This window comes from Brienomyrus brachyistius, chromosome 8 (assembly GCF_023856365.1).
Source record: "Brienomyrus brachyistius isolate T26 chromosome 8, BBRACH_0.4, whole genome shotgun sequence".
NCBI classification, from domain to species: domain Eukaryota; kingdom Metazoa; phylum Chordata; class Actinopteri; order Osteoglossiformes; family Mormyridae; genus Brienomyrus; species Brienomyrus brachyistius.
In genome coordinates this window covers 15,581,652-15,602,769 of record NC_064540.1, presented here as the reverse complement: position 1 = coordinate 15,602,769, position 21,118 = coordinate 15,581,652, and the positions used below count along the sequence as shown (strand labels likewise).

At 46.6% G+C, this 21,118-nt stretch overlaps 1 protein-coding gene across 2 annotated transcripts in view; it reads right to left on the bottom strand.

The window, feature by feature from the left end:
• Window positions 1–21,118, bottom strand: part of mitfa (melanocyte inducing transcription factor a) — a 33,174-nt gene that overhangs the window by 11,580 nt on the left and 476 nt on the right. Inside the window, exon 2 of one of the 2 annotated variants that reach the window (XM_049023597.1) lies at window positions 8,584–8,824. In XM_049023597.1, the coding sequence (XP_048879554.1) occupies window positions 8,584–8,824 (241 nt within the window). The remainder of the gene's footprint in view (window positions 1–8,583; window positions 8,825–21,118) is intronic. The other variant, XM_049023598.1, reaches the window with a different exon arrangement.

Here is a 21,118-nt window from a genome sequence, read left to right as displayed (position 1 = left end):
CCGCTGGTCTGGCAGCAGTCGTCCCCACGGAAACGACCACAAAGGTGGCCGAACCCTCTACTTAGCGATGACTAGAAACGGTGTAACTTTGGTTTGAACACTGAAGGTTTAGGTCTCCACCCATTTAGGGGGGGGTGTAGCCGAGGTTTTGATTTATCGCTGGCTGCCGCTGTTTTCGCACGTTATCGTGGCAGAGGTCGCGGACACAGCCTGGCTCCATGGGACGGGAAGCAGCACCCTGGAGCTCTATGGGACCTTTCGGGACACAAAACTCCTTTTGTCTTCAGCCTCTTCATGCGGACTGATATTTCAGCAACCCTCCAGGATAACATGGGTGGGGGGTGCACCTCTCCCCCCAGCCGCTATCAGTGCTTAATCAGTGGGCAACTCTGTGACCTGAATCACGCTACTGGTCTGTGTGTGGGGCGCTTGCAGAGGGATGGAGTGGCCGGCTAGAATACTCGGAGGGATTCCTGGGGGGAGGAGGGGCTTCGCTTAGCTGGTTTGCCGATCAGACTCAATATTATTCACTTCAAAATTATAACCACTGAGTTTTATCTCTCATACAGGAACACACACACAAACACACAGGTTTGTAATTATATCTTTGTGGGGACTCATTCATTTCTATGGGGAAAACTCTAATCACAACGTGGCGACCTTAACCCCTACCCAGCCCTAACCTTAACCATAAATAATCAAACAAAATATGAGACTTTTGCCATTTTTAATTTATTGATTGCATTCACAGATTTTGAAAAATGGTCCCCACAATGTGAAAGGAACAGGTTTTTATTACGCTGTGGTGCACATTTGGTCCCCACAAAGTAACATAAACCTAACCCACACACACGCTCTAAGGGGGACTCTTGGTTTTCCACTGTCACCAAGAACTGAGCCGTACTGCACACTGGTGGTTTTCCATTGTACATGATGCGAGCCATACCCGAGCCATACCTAATCCGTACCCGAGCCGTACCCAATCCGTACCCAAGCTGTACCCAATACGTACCCGAGCCGTACCCACCTGACTTGGCCCTGCGAGTAGCGTGACCAAACCAAGCTGGTCGACTCACCCCCATCTGATTGGCCGAAATCTATGGAGATACCGATTATTTATTATTTAATAACCCACTGTGCTGGCAGTCGTGTAGAACTATAGCTCACACCATTATGGACAGACCGTAATACTCGATAATGATAATAAACAATGTTACCAGTGTTTGTATTTACTATACTTTTCCTCGTCACTTAGCCTATACCATAATTGGTGTGCAGTAGGCTATACCATCTAGGGCTGTGTAAGTACACGGTGAAATCGCCCTTCTCAGCTCGTGTCTCTGTTGTCAGAATCAGATTCATTGACCACGTAACTCACACAAGGGGTTTGGTTCCAGCCACTGGTGGCTCTCCAGTTAGACAGACGACATACAGACAATGAACAATATACAAGCCATATACAGAATTAACAGGAGTAGCTGCAGCCTGGCAGATGATAGCGCTCAGCTATCATGTCTGTGAGGACGATGGCATGGAGAAGGACGCCATGGCTAAGCAATGCCTGACTGCAATGTTCATGTATCTGAGCTGTAGCCCGGATAAGATCCACTGTAAATCTGTGTTCAGAAATCACAGAAAGTGACTGACAGCATGTTAGCAGACGCATGTCAGCGCTGTGCTCGACGGCCATTCTGCTCCTTCTGTGCTCCACTGTAACATCTTCTCCATATATCTGAATATCTCAAGATAAAAACAACCTGCATGGAAAAGATTTATGAAGACCGACAAGTCAACAACCACCCAAAACTATTCAATGGCTTAAATAGAGCAATACTATAGTGAGCCCATGTCCCACGTGCGAGATGGCAGTGCTGACCACCGTGCCGCGCTTTGATGTGAACACATCTACATTATTTATTTAACAGACTCTTTTGTCCAAAGCGATGTACATGTGAGGATCCCAGACATCACAGCTGTTGCTGTCACCCCCAGCCAAAGCAATAGCATGGTTTACTGCTGTGTCACTGATCTGCGATTTCTGAATATGTGGGAATGATCATGTTCTCATCACTTCTATTAATAATGTTTTATTAATATTTGGGTTCAATAACATATTATATGGGTTTTCTGTGTAAAATAATCCAGGGTACAATGTAGGAATTAGGAGTAATTAGAAAGAGCAGATTCTCCATGGTTTTCTGTCCGCAGTCGCCACAGTGAGTCAGAGAGGGAAGCAAGAGCGGAAATGAGCCTCCGGATGGCGGCTGCAGAGCGGCTGCGGAGCGGCTGCAGAGTGGTTGTGGAGCGGCTGCAGAGCGGCTGCCAAAACGCCCATGCTGAGAGATTGGAACAGCGAAACTCCAAGCAGGGCGGCTCAGTCCGAATGCGTGGCCCCTTCAGACCCGTCTACTGAGGAGCCCGGGGGCAACTGCTCTGGTGAAACACCGTGTTAATTAGACATGCAGCAGCAGCGAGGGGAGGAAGCTGTTTCCGGGGAGTCTGACATCGCCTGGCATTTACAGACAGGAAGTCGGCGTGCCAGCAAAACCCGTGGACGCGTCAGGTACCAGCTGGAGTCTGCTCACACATTCACACACCGGGGCTGCGATGTGCCACATTATGCACGGCCGGCCACGTCTCACACATATCTCTCACCATCTTATAAAAAAGGGAAGAGGCTACAGTAATAAGTAATATGAATATGTAAATAATATCATAAAAACTGCATATCTCCAGGAAGGGGTTCGTTTTAGCATATGTACATAACACGGGTATTCAGTTGCTTTTTCAATGACTTGATCACATGTAACAATGTACAGTGTGCATAGTGTATTGAAATGATCAGTCATGGGATATATCAAGATGAAGTAACGTTTATGATTTAATATTTATTGTCCAGAACATACATTTTCCTCAGGATATTTTGAGGAAAAAACGGATATTTATCACGTTATGGGGACATTGTGTCCCCATAAGGATAGGTATACCCGCTCACACACACACACACACACACACATACACACTGGTTTGTAATGTCATCATTGTGGGGACTCTATTCATTTCAACGAGGAAAACCCTAATCCCAGTAATGACACCCTTAACCCCCACTCAGCCCTAACCTTAAACATAAATAACCAAACAAAATACAAGACTTTTGCCATTTTTCGTTTTTGCATTGCATCCTCAAACAAGGGTCTGTTATCCTCCCCCTGGGGACGTGGCCCCAGAAATGCTGTCCCTTTACCCTGTATTGCCATGTGCGTGAAGCACAGGATCCTTCTCTCCCAGCACGTGGATGTCCCCCCCCCCCAGCTACGTGACACTGGAACACTGGAAGCTGTTCTCAGATTTACCCTGTAATGGAGTGCAGGATGATTCCAGGCTAAACACAGTGCAGTTCAACTCGTTAGAATTTTAACAAGGACTGAATATAAAGGGACCTAAACACAACCGAAACAGCCCTCAGAGAACACAGATATCCACAGAGGACCCCCTCCCCAGATTCTGTCCTGGTTCTACCTAGTTACAAGTCACGAGTCGCTCTGGGGGAGAGTCGCTCAGGGAGGGAGCACGCAGGCAGCAGTTCTTCGAGGAACGTCGCATCTCCTCTCATCTCTAGGAATTTGCTGCAGGCCTCCAGCCACAACCCATGCGCCTGAGGATTGGGGGGGTGCAGGAGGAGTAGAGAGGAGGAGGAGGAGCAAAGGAGAAGCAACAGCGAGGCAACCGCGTGACAGAGACACACGTGCTTGTCGTCACACAAAAGCAACATGGTGGGAAAGCAACGGGAAAATGCCTGAACAAAAGATAGCATGTCCATGTTAGTCTTCCATTCATCCATCCATCCATCCATCCATTTTATAACCACTTGCCCCGTTAAAGATTAGTTTCTAATAGTTAAGATTCATTTACTGCTAGCATTTTCATCCACCAATCCATGAAAACTTCAATCAAATGATCGATAAATCAATCCATCTTTTTTCCAGCTGCATAGCCCCATCATGTTAGTATATTGCTAGGGTACTTGACAGCCGATGAAGAGAGAGGGAGTTAAGTACCTAGTCTTTGGACAAGGCAGCCTGACATCCAGGTCCACAAGCAGCTAATGTGCTAGCCGAGCGCGCTGTCCCAGGCCAGACAGAGTGGAACATTCGGTGAACAAAACGCAAGCTTGACACCGTTAGAAATCACAGCCCTGCTGTTTCCCACCCTGCATGGGCAAACAGTATGCCTGTGGGTCATTTGTACAGATTGATTGAAAAGATGCAACAAAGCTAACCATATGTTTCACTGATATAAACGAGAGGCAGCGAGAGTTACCTGACAACTGAACTGATTGCATTCAAATCTATAAAATTGCTTTCTATAATAGTATCTACTACACGACTAAAGCATGTCCAAATGACTGAATGTGCATGTCCATTCTTTACACATGAACCTTTTTAACTGATCCGTTTGCACCCAGAGTACCCTGGAAACAGACAATATGAAACAGGACAGCCAATCGACATAGCGGCTCACTCGGGCTCCCCATGAGCTCCTGGGTAATGCTGGATTCTGCTCTTAATTAATTAGCCTTTCTTAATTAATTAGCAGCTCTGAGAGGAGCTCTTTTCACAGACATGGGGCGGTGAGCTGGCAGCCCCACTGGTAAGCAATGGGTATTGGCGGGTCTCCACCACACAGGGCCGCGGCACAGCGGGATGCTCGCAAAAGGTAACACCGCTATCGTGCCAAATGGAAGGAACTCGAGATATCGGACCTGTCGAAGGACCAGCGGAGGCCCCATAAACGTTTAAAGTTCTGCAGGGAGTTTGCTTAACATGCTCTATCAGAGACGACGGCAGATTCGGCCAACGTTATGTTAGCGTTAGCAGCAGCGCTCACGGCCCTGTTCTCCCAGAGCAGGCACACGATAGCAGAGATCCAGACTGGGAATCCAGTCTATGTCTGGGAAGCTGGCGTGTAGTTCTCTATCCAGACGGACCACCAGACGAGTGGGTCAACCCCCGGGGCCGAGCTAAACCATGCCGTCTGTGATATCTGATGGTATTTAAAAGTCAACTGCAAACAAGGCATCTGTTCTGACTGCGTCCTGAACAACCCCCCCCCGCAGGGTACCGGACCCATATAATAGATAATGAGCAGTTTAGCATCCTGATAGGTGGAAAGGGACAAATACGTGACAGCCGTAATGTGGTCCTGAAGGCAGAGAGCCCATTCGCTCCCTGCAAGTAAACAGTGGGGAATGGAGAGTGAAGGAATGCGGCAACATGCATGTTTTTGAGGAGCCTTGAACACTCAACCAACCTTTTAACCTCTACAGTATCCACCAGTGACCTCACTGCAGCCGTGTTGTGCTAATCCATATCCGAGCTCCAGCCCGGTCTGGCCGTTTGGTTTGTCGGCCCAAAACGCTTCGTGTGTCAGGCCACTCGAATACGGCTCAAAAAAGTATGTGTCTCTGGCAGATTCTCGCAGAAGCACCAGTGAACGCAGGCGTGAATAACCAAGTTTCCTCGCTGCACTATAGCCGCTATTCATGGGAGGAAGCAAAGCGCCTTTGTTCAGATGTTTGTGTGTGATGTGATAAGTTATTTGCCGCCCGAATGTCCAGCAAATGGTGCCTTTCACAATTAAATGTTTCAGCAGGATCGACGAGACCCAGCAAACCATTATGTACACCTTACAAAAAAACTGATCTTAAAGCACAAGAGTTCCCTTCCTCAGCAAAAAACCTTCCTTAACAGCACAAATACAGATTAATTTTTTTACTACATATTAATCATCCATCTATCCATTTTCCATGCCCACACGTCCCATTCTGGAAGGTATAGGCGCAAAGCAGGGAATAACCCAGGACAGGGTGCCAGCTCACACACATACGCGCACACACACACACACACTCGTAGACTCGTAGAGGAAACTGAAGAACCCAGAGGAAACCCCACGACAACACGGGGAGAAGCTCTATGCATGCAGAGCTGGGGCAGAGACTCGAACGCTGGTTCCTGGAGGTGCAAGGCACAAGCATATCACCCCCACATGGCTGGGGGTCCCCAAAGGCCGGCATCCAACACACAGGGGCGCAGGTGTGAGGCCATCGTGCTACCCTCACTGACAACAACGCAACTCTGTCCTCAGCACTCAGGGGAGCCTTTGAGAACAGAGTCTAACTATGACAATAATGAATCCAAATTCTGCGAATACCATCCGCCAGCCATCATTTACAGGCACAACGTTTTTTCTTATAGATGCCAAGGAATGAAAGCATTGGGTCTAATTATGAGCATTCTTCACTGAATTAGCGTTCAGTGTATGGTAAGACTCTGCTTGGCTGTGTCCTGATCCCTAAATTTATCCCTTACTTATTTTTTCCAAGGTTACAGGTCATTTGGCTAATTAAATAACCTATCAGTCTTCAGACGAGTCCATCTGAGCTTAGCGTTTTCTCTTTAATGGGCCAGGGCTCTGGCTGGTACCGCTAAGCTAATTTAGCCTGGCTGTGGAGCTTAGAGAGGGTTGTGCTGATCTGCAGAGCAGCAGGTTCAAAGTGTCTCGCGAGTTAGTGGGCGACATGGGCATGCACTCATGCACACAAGAGAACCTCCGGAAACACCACAAACTCATCACCTGGGAACCAGCAAACGTGACAAGTGGACAGTCTCATGAAGGAACTGGGCAAGATCTAAAGGCAGGTTTGACCGGGAGCTTTGCTGAGAGCGGGAGAAATGTGTGGTAAACTGCAGAAAGCCAGACCTGAGAGTGTATTAAAGAGTCCATTTGATCATACAGTGACTGTAAAGCACCCAATGCGATGGAGAACTCAAATACAGCAACACTGAGCTCCCTCAAATACACCAACATTGGAATCCCTCAAATACACTAATACTAAACTCCCTCAAATACACCAACACTGAGCTCCATGAATTACACCAACACTGAGTTCCCTCAATTACACCAACACTGAGCTCCCTAAATTACACCAACACTGAGCTCCCTCAAATACACCAACACCGAGCTCCCTCAAATACACTAACACTGAGCTCCCTAAATTACACCAACACTGAGCTCCCTCAAATACACCAACACTGAGCTTCCTCAAATACACCAACACTGAGCTCCCTCAAATACACCAACACTGAGCTCCCTAAATTACACCAACACTGAGCTCCCTCAAATACACCAACACTGAGCTCCCTCAAATACACCAACACTGAGCTCCCTAAATTACACCAACACTGAGCTCCCTCAAATACACCAACACTGAGCTCCCTAAATTACACCAACACTGAGCTCCCTCAAATACACCAACACTGAGCTCCCTAAATTACACCAACACTGAGCTCCCTCAAATACACCAACACTGAGTTCCCTCAAATACACTAACACTGAGCTCCCTCAAATACACCAACACTGAACTCCCTCAAATACACAAACACTGAGCTCCCTCAAATACACCAACATTGGAATCCCTCAAATACACTAACACTGAACTCCCTCAAATACACCAACACTGAGCTCACTGCAACAGCATTGACTGCGACCGATAACACTATGAGAAAATTGTTTACTCAACCAAAAAGCCTACTGATACACCTGGAAAAGTTTAATCCTGGGGAGTTAATAAATTAATATTTAAACAGTAAGGAAGGAACCTTTTCTTGATCATTTCGTCACATCTGGTTAACTAAACAGTTCAACAGATAATGGACAGGCTAACAGGTAAAGACAGACCATGTGAACGAGCTCTACAGTCACACAACACTGACTGTGACAAGGGCGCAGGGGGCACCATCCCAACAGCAGGCCCTCGACAATGTTTGGATAGAGATAGAGAAAGAACATTCCTTAATTGGCAGCATCCAGGTGAATAAAAACCAAATGCATCCAATAAGAATCAGAGAATAACACAAGAGAATTTCTAGTCTTAGAAAGAGAATTCCCCGTACTGTGTTTTAAGCGCAAGAAACAAAAATTAAGGCATGAAACACACCACAAGATACCCTTTTTTCATTATTAAACACTGACATCATGCTAAATCTGTGGTGTTTAAAAGTTACTATTAAGCTATTAAGTGCCTCAGACTGTCTGTCTTAAGTTTCCTTCTGTGAATGAACTGAACAGGAAATCCCTAGACAGCATGCCTGGTCATACTTATGGCCAGTGTGTCGTATGCATATTAATTCTGGAGTAATTACACCTCACTGTCCCCCATGGCACTGAAATATTTCACTAGTCTGGAGTCCCCCAGACTAACGAGGGATCAAAAGACGTCAATGGAGCCCAGCAAATAGGATTAAAGATGTCTGAGGCCAGGAGGCTGGAAGCTCAGAGTGCATTAGAGAGGAATTCTCCCGGGATGAAAAAGCCCCATATGGCTCTGTGCACAGTTTGCTGGGCAGGGCTGACATTTTCCCTTTAGGTCTGTGGGGTACTCGCTACAATCGCCTGAGGACCATGATCTCTGCGGGAACCGCGGGACAGTCGGGAGGAGAGAAGGATGACAGGATGGAAAGCGATCAGAGATGGAGAACAGAGGCCAAGAGCCAGACGTAACTGGCAGTGAGGGGCGGGACTTACCTTCAGCACCTCCATGGGTACCTGGGCGCCGGCTGGCAGGCCAGGTGCGGCGCTGACGTCGATGGCAGGCGTCTGGGTGCTGGGGATGCTGCGCGGCTGCCGCTGCAGGTAACGCGAGGCGCGCTGCTGCTCTCGCCGCTCCTGTTCCCGCAGCTGTTCCCGCATCAGCTGCTGCCGGAGTGAGACGCGTGACGTCACGGCTGATGTCGTGTGGGAGCCGTGCTGCTGTGACGGATTACTGCTGGAGGGGGGGAGAGAGGAACCAATCAGAACGCGGACGGTGGTGCCAGCTCATTATATCCATCAGCAATGAGCGGATCCAGTGAGGGGGGCTGTAGGCAAAAGAGGGGGAATGTGAGAAAGGGGTGAAAGAAAGGCAAAAGGGAGGGAAAGTGAGCGCTGGGCTAGTCACATTAACCTAGCTGAGAAAAGATCCGGTGCCCTTAAAAACATAGTGTGTTCATGGTGTAAAACACACAGCCTAATTGCCTTTATGTTCAGCCTGACTGACCTTTACCTGCTGTAATCTAGCGACAGATGAAGGGAAGGACAAGCAGGCCTTTCTGTTACTGCATTAATCTGGGTGTTCAACCTAAATCCCCCCACGCAGATCCTAGCCATAAGACTTGAGCTGGGCCACCCACATCTTCAGATAGACACCCTCTCCGCCCCCCCACCCCTTCATGACCCCCGGCACTGGATTTGGGGACCCCACAGGTCCATGCTCAGCCCCTCCTAAACCCACCGGCTACCGCATCAGGTCGGGGTCCTTCACAGATGTTAAAGGTCAAGTTCAGCACCTCGCTATCCATGTCTCTACACCCACGGCCGCTCACCTTGGTTACTGCAGTTTTAGGAGTTCAGATATGAGGGAAGCAGGCAGCAAAATAAGAAATGATCTGTTTGACAAGCCATCCAATTGCTGCCATTTGCATTGTATACCACATTCAAAGGGCGCCTCGGCCAAGCATGATCTTTTCCTGGAAATAAAGAGATGGTGGCCGTGAGGCAGCTGTCAGCCGGCGCTGGAGGAGCTCCTCACAAAGCTGACACAGCTGTCGGGCAATCACGCTAATTACAGGGCTCCAAAGTGCGAGCGGCTCGGCCCGCGGATGTGACCCCTCGTGGAATTTACATACGCTAAGAAATGGAGAGGCGCTCCCAAAATCTCAGCAGCCTCGCCTTCCAAACTGTCCCCACGGCACCCTGGAGAGGCTCTGCGCACGAAGTTTGCCGTCGCTTTAGCACGCTTATAAATAGCTCAGGGAACCTCTCCTACCTCACACCGCCGTGGCCTGTTTCGTGTTGATCCAGCCTCAGGACACGGTAGTCAAGGGAGGCGTATGAGTGCCGATGGAGAGCTGCATCAGAATAAGCGAAATGTAGCGACATCGCTCTCTGTTCACATGGTGTACATTATGATTTACTAGGTGCTAATTTCCGCTAGCAAGTCTGCAAGAATCACCGTCTTATGTTGCCATCAGACGCTAACAGAATTAGCATTCACTTACGTACATTTACATTACGGATCCATTCCGTACAGCTGTTCTACAGTACTTTTTTAAGTAGGTGGTGGGAAATTTTCAAGTTCTGAGTTATCAGGAACACATCGATCCATTGCGATGTGTGATACTACTAATAATTAATAATATATATAGAACATGCCCCTTTTTAATTCAGAAAATCCATGCATTTTGACGCAGAACAATTGGTATCTCCATGCATTTTGGCCAATCAGATGGGGGTGAGTCAACCGGCTCGGTTTGGTCACACTACCCGCAGGGCCAAGTCAGAGTGGGTACGGCTCGGGTACAGTACGGGTACGGATTTGGTACAGTTAGGGTACGGATCAGGTACGGCTCGGGTACGGATTGGGTACAGTTCGGGTACGGATCAGGTACGGCTCGGGTACAGCTCGCTTCATTTACAATGGAAAACCACCAGTGTGTGGTACGGCTCGGTTCTTGGTGACAGTGGAAAAACACAGAAAGTTCCCCTTAGAATGTGTGTGTGTGTGGGTTAGGGTTATTTTACTTTGGGGACCAAATGTGCACCACAACGTAATAAAAACCTGTTAGTTTGACATTGTGGGGACCATTTTTCAAAATCTGTGAATGCAGAATGAGTGTGTCTGTGTGTGTGTTTGTGTGTGTGTGTGAGCTCTGTGGTGGAGCAGCTCCCCATCTGGGCCGTGCACTTTGCTCTGAGCATTAGGCTCCAGAATCATAGTAGATACTAAGTGGTTATGGAAACCGGATGGATACATGCCTTAACATACAGTGGTTTAACTTTCCTTTAAATGATTTTAGGAATCTAGCAAATTGCACAATATCATTTATAAAAACAAAAATATCCAGTAGCAGAGTCCATGTCTCTGGAGTTGGGGGCAGGGGGATGCAGGGATAAGTCAGAATAAGATCTGAATTCTCACTTTCCATGTTAACAGTGTATCAGGGTGGCGCTGTAGTTACCCAGTACCACAGTCATGCGTTGGCATCTTACAGTATGACAGCTATTAAAGGTATCCTGGCATAAATAGGAAAATAAAGATGATCTGAGTCGTCCTTACAAACACACCAGGGCCCTATTTATAGCCAGAAGCTTCCGCATTCAGTGCCGCTTAGCTGTGAGGTCAACAAGGGCACAAATGCCGCTCCATCCGCTAGCAGCAACACAGTCCTTCCTGAGATAACCCCGCCTCTTCCTGTCTAAATATCAGGCTAACAGGTGAGAGGGTCTAAATCCGGCAATATCCGTGTGGCTGAAAGAGCAGCCTGCCGAGGCGCTTGCTGTGCAGTTGGTTTTGGTTTCGCGATTCCGATTTAACAGATTTATGCTAGCATGGTGTCGAGCTGCCAGCCCGTTCAGCAGCTGTGTTGAAGAGGCACAGAAACTCCTATAAATAGGAGTGGCCCCACAGCGAGACGCGGGCAGGGAATTTTCCATTTGGGGGCTCTCGCCCGGGACACACCTCCCCTTTGTTAGTAAACACAGTGCTTGTCTGCCATGACCTGGTGACCGCCGGCGAGCCCACAGCCCCCCGAGGCACAGGCGAGCGACAATCCCTCTTTTTCAGCTAATTTTCCTGTCTTTTTTTTTTGTCCCAGGGGGTAACAGAGACAAACCGATGAAAGGTGACACCAGTCTTCGTACGAGGCTGTGAGTCTCTTCCACCGGAAAACTTGGGAATACCGGGAGACATTCCCAACGCTGGAACATTCTGGCGAGATGACCTGTGACATGCCGACAGAAGTCGACTACTGCGTTTACAGTTTGTATGTTATTCTGAGAGAGACCCGGAGCCTTGCACAATACCGCACCAACTCTGTACGCAGCGAGAGGTCAAGCAGTTACTGCACGGTATAAATCACGGGGAGAGCAGAGCCAGGCATGCTGGATGGACACACGCAAGGTGAGACAGACACCAAGCTTTCCGTCGACACAGGTACTCACGCAGAGCAGCCGTGGAGTGTGAAGGGTACTCCCAGAGCCTCCATGTTCACCCTGAAGGTGCTCTATCAACCCTTGGGGGGCAGTGAAAGTCACGGCGTGTTAGCATAGCGTGTCTCTGTGTGCATGGGGGGGGGGGGGGGGCAGTTCCAGAGAGGGCCCTGGCAACTTCAATCCCAAAACAGTCTGAACAGTCCCAACTGAGTAAGAGAAGAAGCTGACAGACTTTCTCAATGTACCGCCTACATAGAGCCAAGTTACGTGCAGTACAGCATGCTAGCCACATGACGCAATGTCTGCGAAAGCCCCGCAGAGAAAGCGGACCCCCAACATTCCGTTACTTCGTAAGCATTCCCTCTGTGTTTCATGCGATCCGTAAAACATAATGCTCACTTACCGCGCACATATGTTTTTATGGCATAACTGCCTACAACTGCATGCGTTTGCCCTGCGATGGACAGGAATCCCGTCTGGGGTGTCCCTGCCTCGCTCCCAGTGTTCCCAGCTCACTGGGTCTCTGTACTGGGTAAGTGGTTGGAAGATTATCCGGAATGTGGAGCTCTCTTTCATCAGTCGGACATGGGAACGTGAAGTGTGTGTCGGGAATCCCTGTCTCATCACACCATCCTGGATATTTCTGCAATGACCTTGACAACAGAGAAGCTCTACTTGCAGGTCCAGGTAAAACCAGTGAACAGCTGCCAGTAGGAAACATGTTGCGGCACTGCAGACTTACGCCTTCTAATGTCAAAGTTCTCTAGCTATAGTCCTCTGATTGGATTCATTGACGACAGAGAGCTGTCCTTGTACATCAAGTTTAAATGATTTTAGTCAAATCATGTTATGAAATTACAGCCGATGTCCCTAAATCATGAGCTTACATGGGGCCTTTCCTTGGTATTTAGTGTAGGTAGCTCTGTGAGAGTATTCAGTATAACTGGGGAGTAGTTACAAAGAGCCTATGCACTCACACCTCAGGTGGCAGGAGTGAACCATTCAGCCGTCTGCTAACTGCAGAACAGCACCTTACCAAATGTCGGGCATTACTCATATGGCTTGGTTTGACTGTGACTCAATCAGTCCTCAAACCTACTTAATAAAGAACTTGAATGGAGTGAAATACAGGACTGAGGAACTCTGGGTAGGTTAACAACACAAATGACGCTTTTCCACTGCCACCGAGAACTGAGCTGTACCATGAACTGCTGCTTTTCCATTGCAAAGTATCCAAGCCGTACCCACACTGACGTCACCCTGCTTTCTAGCATGACTGAAAGCGTCACCAAACCAAGCTGCTTACATCGTCACTAACTGATTGGTTGAAATGCAGGAAGATATCGGTGTTCTGCGCATGGAGTATATGATGGAAAAAAGGGTATTATTCATTGATGCATTCCTGGTAACTCGGAACTTGAAAATTTCCAAACTCCTCAGTGCACAGAAAGCTCATGTCTTGTGACCCAACAGTACCGGTTCCTATAGAACAGCTGAAATGAATGAATTTGTAATGCATATTTACACAAGCGAATTCCTCTAGCATTGGATGCTAACATAATAGATGTGATAGTGGAATTAGCACACAGTAAATCATGATGTACACCACATGAACAGTAAATAAGTATCACTGTCACTCTCGAAACCCAGCAACATCTTTACTGAGCCAACCCTTCTGCAGTGGAAAACCAAAAGCGGCAGGAACCTTCTGCAGTGGAAAACCAAAGTGAGCAGGAACCGCGCTGTAGTTAGTCTCTTTTTTTGGCTTGGGTACGGCCTGGTTCCTGCCAGTGTGAAAGAGCCAAAAGTGTTGAGGGAGCCCCTGATTCAACACCCAATATGTTTGCGTAGCTAATGGATGAGTGCTGATGACCATCCAGGAGCTGAGACCTTGTGTGATCAGAAAACAGCCTTGGAGCATCAGCTTGTCCATAAATGTAGCAAGACACCGCCGCGAAACTTTGGAGAAACCAGGAACAGCTGTCATGTTGCGAGAAGAACGAGAGAAAACCAGGAAATAAACGCTGGCTTGGCGGGGCACTGAAACACGCAGACCACAGGTCAGCAGCGGATGACAGTCAGCGGCTGTTTTTGAAACTGAATGATTCTGAGTCAGCAATAAACCACCACTTAGATTAGATTCTTCTTAAAACCTAAAAGCACATCGCTGGAAAAATCTGCAGGTTTGCTCCGATTCACTGAATGAAGATGGGAACAGCGATTCAAGCTATAAATGTGTCTTTTTCATCCTATTTCCTGCAAGGCACTTTACCTTCCTCTTCTGTGAAAAATGCATGAGCATCTGGGTGTGCATGATCTGCACGACTCCCCCAAGTCAAATGGCCGAGCAGAGAGTCCATGTGTCATTCGTTGTCTAATTAACTGAAAAGTTAAAACTTCTGCTGGTCTGTACAAAGACGACCACTTATAAAAAGGTACGTTGTAATAATATAATACTTCCAGAGCTTAATAATACATCTCAGAAGCTTTAATAAGTAACAGGGACTGTACTGCTGTATGTTAGCAATGTCAAATATATACACCTCATTCCTTTTCCATGTAACCTACTATAGCAAACATCTCCCAACCATCTGAGGAATACAAACACAACTAGAGCCAAGAGTATGAGCTCTGGAGCATGACGTGTCGGGCCCCAAGCACCTGCCGGCGTCAATCTGCCGCCTCCTCCACTATGCCTCCCCGGACAAACTATGCCTTCGCTACGGGATTCTGGGAAGACCTTTCCTGAGAAAATGCTGACGGGGAATTGAAGCTTGGAGCTCCGACGACAGAAATGACTGCTGGCTTTGCAGCATGTAAATCTGAATCTATGAATGAAAATGATAGATTCAGAAACACAGTGCCAGTTAAGACGGACTAACAGACATAGGTCTCCAGCTGCCTCTACCCTGCGTTACCGTTCGGGATTCACAGCCTTCAGCTGCTCGCGATTCACTGCCCCACAAGCCCGGCCATGTTTGTTTACCGTTTGGCAATGACAGATACTGAGACAAACTCGTGCCTGACCAAGTGACCTATTTACCTTCCCTGTCCTTCAGGCTGCACAGAGACCCCAGATAAACATACTTACAAGTAGAGCACAAGTAGAATGAACTATCAGAGAACGCCCCCATTTCAATGACAGTGTTCATTTAAATCACTCGCACAGCCAGACAACTATCCTGACAGCTGAGCACATAGAAAGCCCATGTCCTGTGACCCAACAGCACCGGTCCTGAGTACTGAAACCTGCTGAGCAGCTCATCCCCAAGGCTAGGTCATGTCTCAATGCCATCCTCTAGGCACCATGTGCTTTTGACAGATTTAAAGATCACGATGATGATGTTTAATTGTTATTATTGTTGTTATTCTTTTTGTTACAGTAACATGGCAAAATATTATACAATAATTGTGCACGACTCTCGCTCACACTTTGCTGAAACAGACCCGTTACTGAACCATTGCCATCTGTTTGGTAATAATATTTGTTCAGCATAAGATCTCCCTGCCAGCCACCCCAAATAATCCAGTGGGTGCCCCCCCACCCCCATGTACCTGTCTGTGTTCACAGGCTGTGCAGTGTGTCTCACACCCTCACAATATGCCCTGATCCTGTTCCTTCTATCCTAACCCGCCTGTCAGTGCTCCCAGGCTGTGCAGTGTGTCTCACATCCTCACTATATGCCCTGATCCTGTTCCTTCTATCCTAACCCGCCTGTCAGTGCTCCCAGGCTGTGCAGTGTGTCTCACATCCTCACTATATGCCCTGATTCTGTTCCTTCTATCCTAACCCCTCTGTCTGTGCTCCCAGGCTGTGCAGTGTGTCTCACACCCTCACTATATGCCCTGATACTGTTCCTTCTATCCTAACCCCCCTGTCTGTGCTCCCAGGCTGTGCAGTGTGTCTCACACCCTCACTATATGCCCTGATCCTGTTCCTTCTATCCTAACCCGCCTGTCTGTGCTCCCAGGCTGTGCAGTGTGTCTCACACCCTCACTATATGCCCTGATACTGTTCCTTCTATCCTAACCCCCCTGTCTGTGCTCCCAGGCTGTGCAGTGTGTCTCACACCCTCACTATATGCCCTGATCCTGTTCCTTCTATCCTAACCCCCCTGTCTGTGCTCCCAGGCTGTGCAGTGTGTCTCACACCCTCACTATATGCCCTGATACTGTTCCTTCTATCCTAACCCCCCTGTCTGTGCTCCCAGGCTGTGCAGTGTGTCTCACATTCTCACTATATGCCCTGATACTGTTACAGGGTCCTTTGTACATAGCACCAAGCAAACCAGAAAACATCCTTGTATATCCATGGTGAATAAAGTTGTTTCTAATTCAATGACATTAAGATACTCCTATTCTAAGCACTGACATTTGCTAATAAATGTTAGGGCCCTTTACACACCAAACCACACAAAAGCATGTTTCATTAAAATGAAGGCTGGCAGCAGTTAGGCGCTCGTTAAATCTCGCCAGCACATATTGAGGGTGATTCTTCTCGGCATACATAAGGGACGAGGTCACATGGGGAATGCGGATGGGTGGATAACAGAGAGCATCCCTGCACGGGTGGGGGGCAGCACGCGTTTGCAAACAAAGCCGCGCCTGTGTGTCGGGGTTACCGCGCGGTAACGAGGCTGACGCCATGTGCAAGGCGCCGAGGCTGGGTTCCCGCGGGCACCGTGTAGAGCCACGCAAAATCCATCCAGGTGCTTCTGCCGGACGCTGAAATCGACATCCCAAGGTCTCACTCCACACTGGAATCAGACAGCTGCAACATCTTACCTTTCCTCCACTGTATCAATTATTTGCCTAGTTGACAAGGTTCGCATCTTCACTAAAATTACACACATATCTCTCTCCTGGGATTAGAACCATAAAGTTCGAAGTCCATGTCCTTGGCTGATCGATTACCTCCTACAGACACGATCCCAAACGCAGCCGAACGGAACACCTCTAAGGAAGCTGCTATCTCCCAATGTAAAACCCAGCAGGACCCAGTAAACCAGTTAAAATTTTCATTGTACGATCTCACTCTCTATTGGTAAATTAAAACGAGCTGTTTCACGCCATTACGCCCGTTAACATCGGAAAGTGCAAGCTCTCGCTTTCTTTTCTAAATTTATACGGCTAATTAGCGCTGCGTGACTATACGTGGTGCTTATTTTACGGAGCGCTAGCTTCCCAAGATAGTAACATTACGCTGCTTTCCAGTTAGCCCAAGTTTATCTTTCCTGGTTTCTCTGCATGCATGGAGAGTTACGCCTACTCCGCCCTGCCGTCCACCAACACCCCGGTTCGTATAGGTTCCCTCCTCAGCATCACACTCATTTACCCGTAAACAATGCTTATCATCTCCGGAATTCAAGGCAAACGCCTGACTCAACAGTAACACTAAATCTCTGCCTAACATTAAATACACTTACTGACGCACGGCAGCTCGCACATCAAGTTCTAGTTATTGGCCCGGGAATGCAAGCCGCTGTTTATGTATCTCACTGCTGTTAAGGCTACCTATAGTTTCGGTCCAACTTCAACTGCCACCCAGGGAGTGCTTTAGAACACGTACGTCTCAATTAAGCAATTTCGTGAGGGGGCGTAAACTCAAAACAAGTACTGTAGATGATGATTATTGAGATTTCTCGTTTTTGCCCTGTTTTCATTAACAGAATAGGTTAATATCCACGTGAATGCAATCACAATTTTGAAGACCTGAATGGATGGCAAATATCCCGCAAGCATCCTGATTAGCAAACAGATGCATCACCATGACAATTTGTCTCAGCATTTTCTTGAAAGAAAGGGACAGTGGCGTCTGTAGAAAATTTTGACTGAGGTGACCATCGGGGGCTAGTTATATTAATTGGGGTGGGTGCACCCTACCGTATCTGTTCTATGTCCGTGCCCCTCACCGGCCACACCTTAAATCCACCTCTGGAAGGAGAACCGTCAGTGTGCTATAGTTTGCTCATTTGCAAAAACCTAGCAAACTGCAATTACATAATTTTCATTGTATATTGCAGCTCCCCGAAACACAAGCCTAGCCTCCACCTAATCTACTCCATATGAGCTCAACAAAGTGTTCACATTTCATGCAAACCCCTTTACAAAACCCTGTAAATACGGCAAATAAGGAGTTATTAGGTGCGTATATAAAATGAAAACTGATCTTTAACTATGCACTTGTGACCAGGGTGCCTGTGTGATCGGTCATTCACGATGTGGCCTCAGTCCTACTTAAAACTGCATGGGCTAAACTGCTGCAGCTCCGGCGTCATAAAGCGCGGCCGCTGTGACGGGCACCCGCACGCCGACGCAAGCCGGACAAGCCGCCCGGACGGATCGCGGTGCCCGGCGCGGTACCATCTATATCTGGATCCATAGCAGGCTGAGGGAACGTCGCCAGCCTAGCTTCCTCTCCTATTGTCTCATACTCATATCATGTGTAGATAACCTACTACAACATCAATTACCTGGAGGTTGCAAGCTTGTTTTCACGAACCCCGAAAAGCACTTTTCACTTTCCTCCTATAGGCCTCCTGAAAATATATTGATCCCTGAAATCAGATTTAAATGTTGCTGCAATTTACAAAAAAACCTTTTATTTTTCTATTTAGGCCTATTTTTTTTTATTTTTTTTTACCATTTTCACCTTTTTAAATTTTTTTTCTCATATACGATAACTCGTTTTCGCAAAGCACACGTTTTCTGTACTAGTAGAAACACAACTGTCATTGCGTTTACTTTAGATCGACGCAACAAAGCAAATAAAATGTTTTGCCCTGTGACATATTAAACAATCTCAGTTTATAAACCAGGCCGTTCTAAAGTGCGGCAGCATTTATATTAAGGAATTAAGTTATTATTCGATGATTGAGAAGGTGAATAATTGTAAAGCGATAACATGCCCCTTCTTCACTGTTCTCACACACGGATAAGCAGAAGCAGGGGAATGCCGAGCCGCCCGCTCACTCCTAAAACAGCCCAAAAGGGATTTAAATAGAAACCAGAAGTGGCAAGATATGTGTCAGAAGAAATCCAACACCATTAAATCTCAATATATATATATATATATATATATATATATATATATACACACACACACACACACATACATATATATATATATATATATATATATATATATATATATATACACACACACACACACACACACACACACACATACATATATATATATATATATATATATATATATATATATATATATATATATATATATATATATATATATATATATATATGTTAGGATTACAAACCCTACACTCCCTGTGGGGAACGACTGCTTTAAATGTTCCCAATATGAAAATGATGAGATGCTCGGGGTACCGAAACACCGAGCAGGGCGCTCGGATATATTTATCAAAACGTAAATATCAAATTAATTATACTAACAATGTCCAGTAATTTACCAAGAATTCTAAGTATTGTTTCCAGTTCTGGGCTTCGTGATATAAGTCCTCAGTATTAGAAAGAATGATTACATTAAATATATAAATAGGATTAATAAAGCAGCGTAACAGAAAACACTGTCAGTGGAACTGATGAGTACATACGTGAAAATTAGTTAGGCGCCAGCTCCTCACTAATATTAGAAGGTACTATTTCACACGAAATGCATTAAAATGTGGAATTATTTACTGAGTAAGGTGGCGCAGTGGGGCAGCACATGCAGTGATTTGTTATAATACAGGATGAACGACTCTGCAGAGTGCAGACGCACCGGGGGGGCAGCGAATGGGGAGGTATTCCCGGCGATTTGCCGATTTACACATCTGGATTTCCAGAGCTGGTATTGCTGAAAGCAGGACGAGCGAGGAAGCTTAACGGCAATGCTAATCATTGCACCGAGCGTGCAGCTTACATGGGGAAACACCGGAGCCGGGGGGCCGCAAACCGGATGATAATCGATGGGCAGCGGAGCACACGGCGCGTGGGCGTGTCCCGTGCACTCTGACTCCCAAGCAGAAAAAAAGAAAACAGTACAAATTAAAAAGCAGGACGTCGACCCAGATATGCTGTTTAATACCATATTTTACATACCCTTAGGGAATGAATGTCAGAAGGTGAAGGGGGCTTTACGCTGGCCTTGCTTGTACGTATTTAGGCCTTTTCTGTGTTCTGTTGTTTTCTGGACTGTTCTGCACTTTTAACTACCAATAAACTTTTCCCCCTAAGAAACAGTGGTAGCGCTTCAGAAGGCACAAAAATCCCATTCAGTTTTTAATAAGTAACAGCGTAACGTAATTTACCAAGCAAGGAATTGGCTTCCCGCTATATGTGCTCACGGATCCAATACAACTCCGCAGTTCCAATGCACCGTATTTGAAATCCGCACTGCAGAAGAGCGTTTAAATTGTATTTGCGTGTTTTTTGCACGTACAGCATAAAGCAAGTTGAATGGGCGCAGTGTGGAGGCAGGAAGGCAGATGCGTCGCTTTCCTTTGCGCACATGCTCAAACTGTCCCTCCATGCCTTTGAAAAACCTCCAATGCATTACGTTGCGTTTTCTTTTCTATACACTCGGTTTAGTTTTGCACATTTACGCACCTGGGTATCCAGCGGAAATATGCATTTCTATGCTTTGGCCTACAGGGGTCCATCTCTTATTTTTAGTTTGCCTGCTATACCGCACTCTTACAAATTTTAATTATATTAAAACATTGGATACAGTTGTTTGTTTGTTTGTTTAATGAAAATCAATTTGAAACAAGAAATGAATGCACATAAAAGTAGGCCTACCCAAATAAATGTCGATTATTATTGTTGATGCTAACAATAAAATTCAGCAAGACACCATCAACCTAAACACGGTGTAAGGGAAAGGTCTTGACTGTTGGACTATAACCATTAGAATAGGCTATTTAAAAAAAAAGATTTAAAACATTTTTATGAACGTAGCATATTTAGAAAACATAAAAACACTAAAATTATATTTTAAAGTACAATTCCGGTTTTTAGGTGTATACTTGTATAACTTTTTTTACTAAATGAAAAGAAATCAGGTATCCCTTTTAATATAAAGGCGCTCTGTACATTAAACTTAAAAAACGGACGCAGAAGAATTACA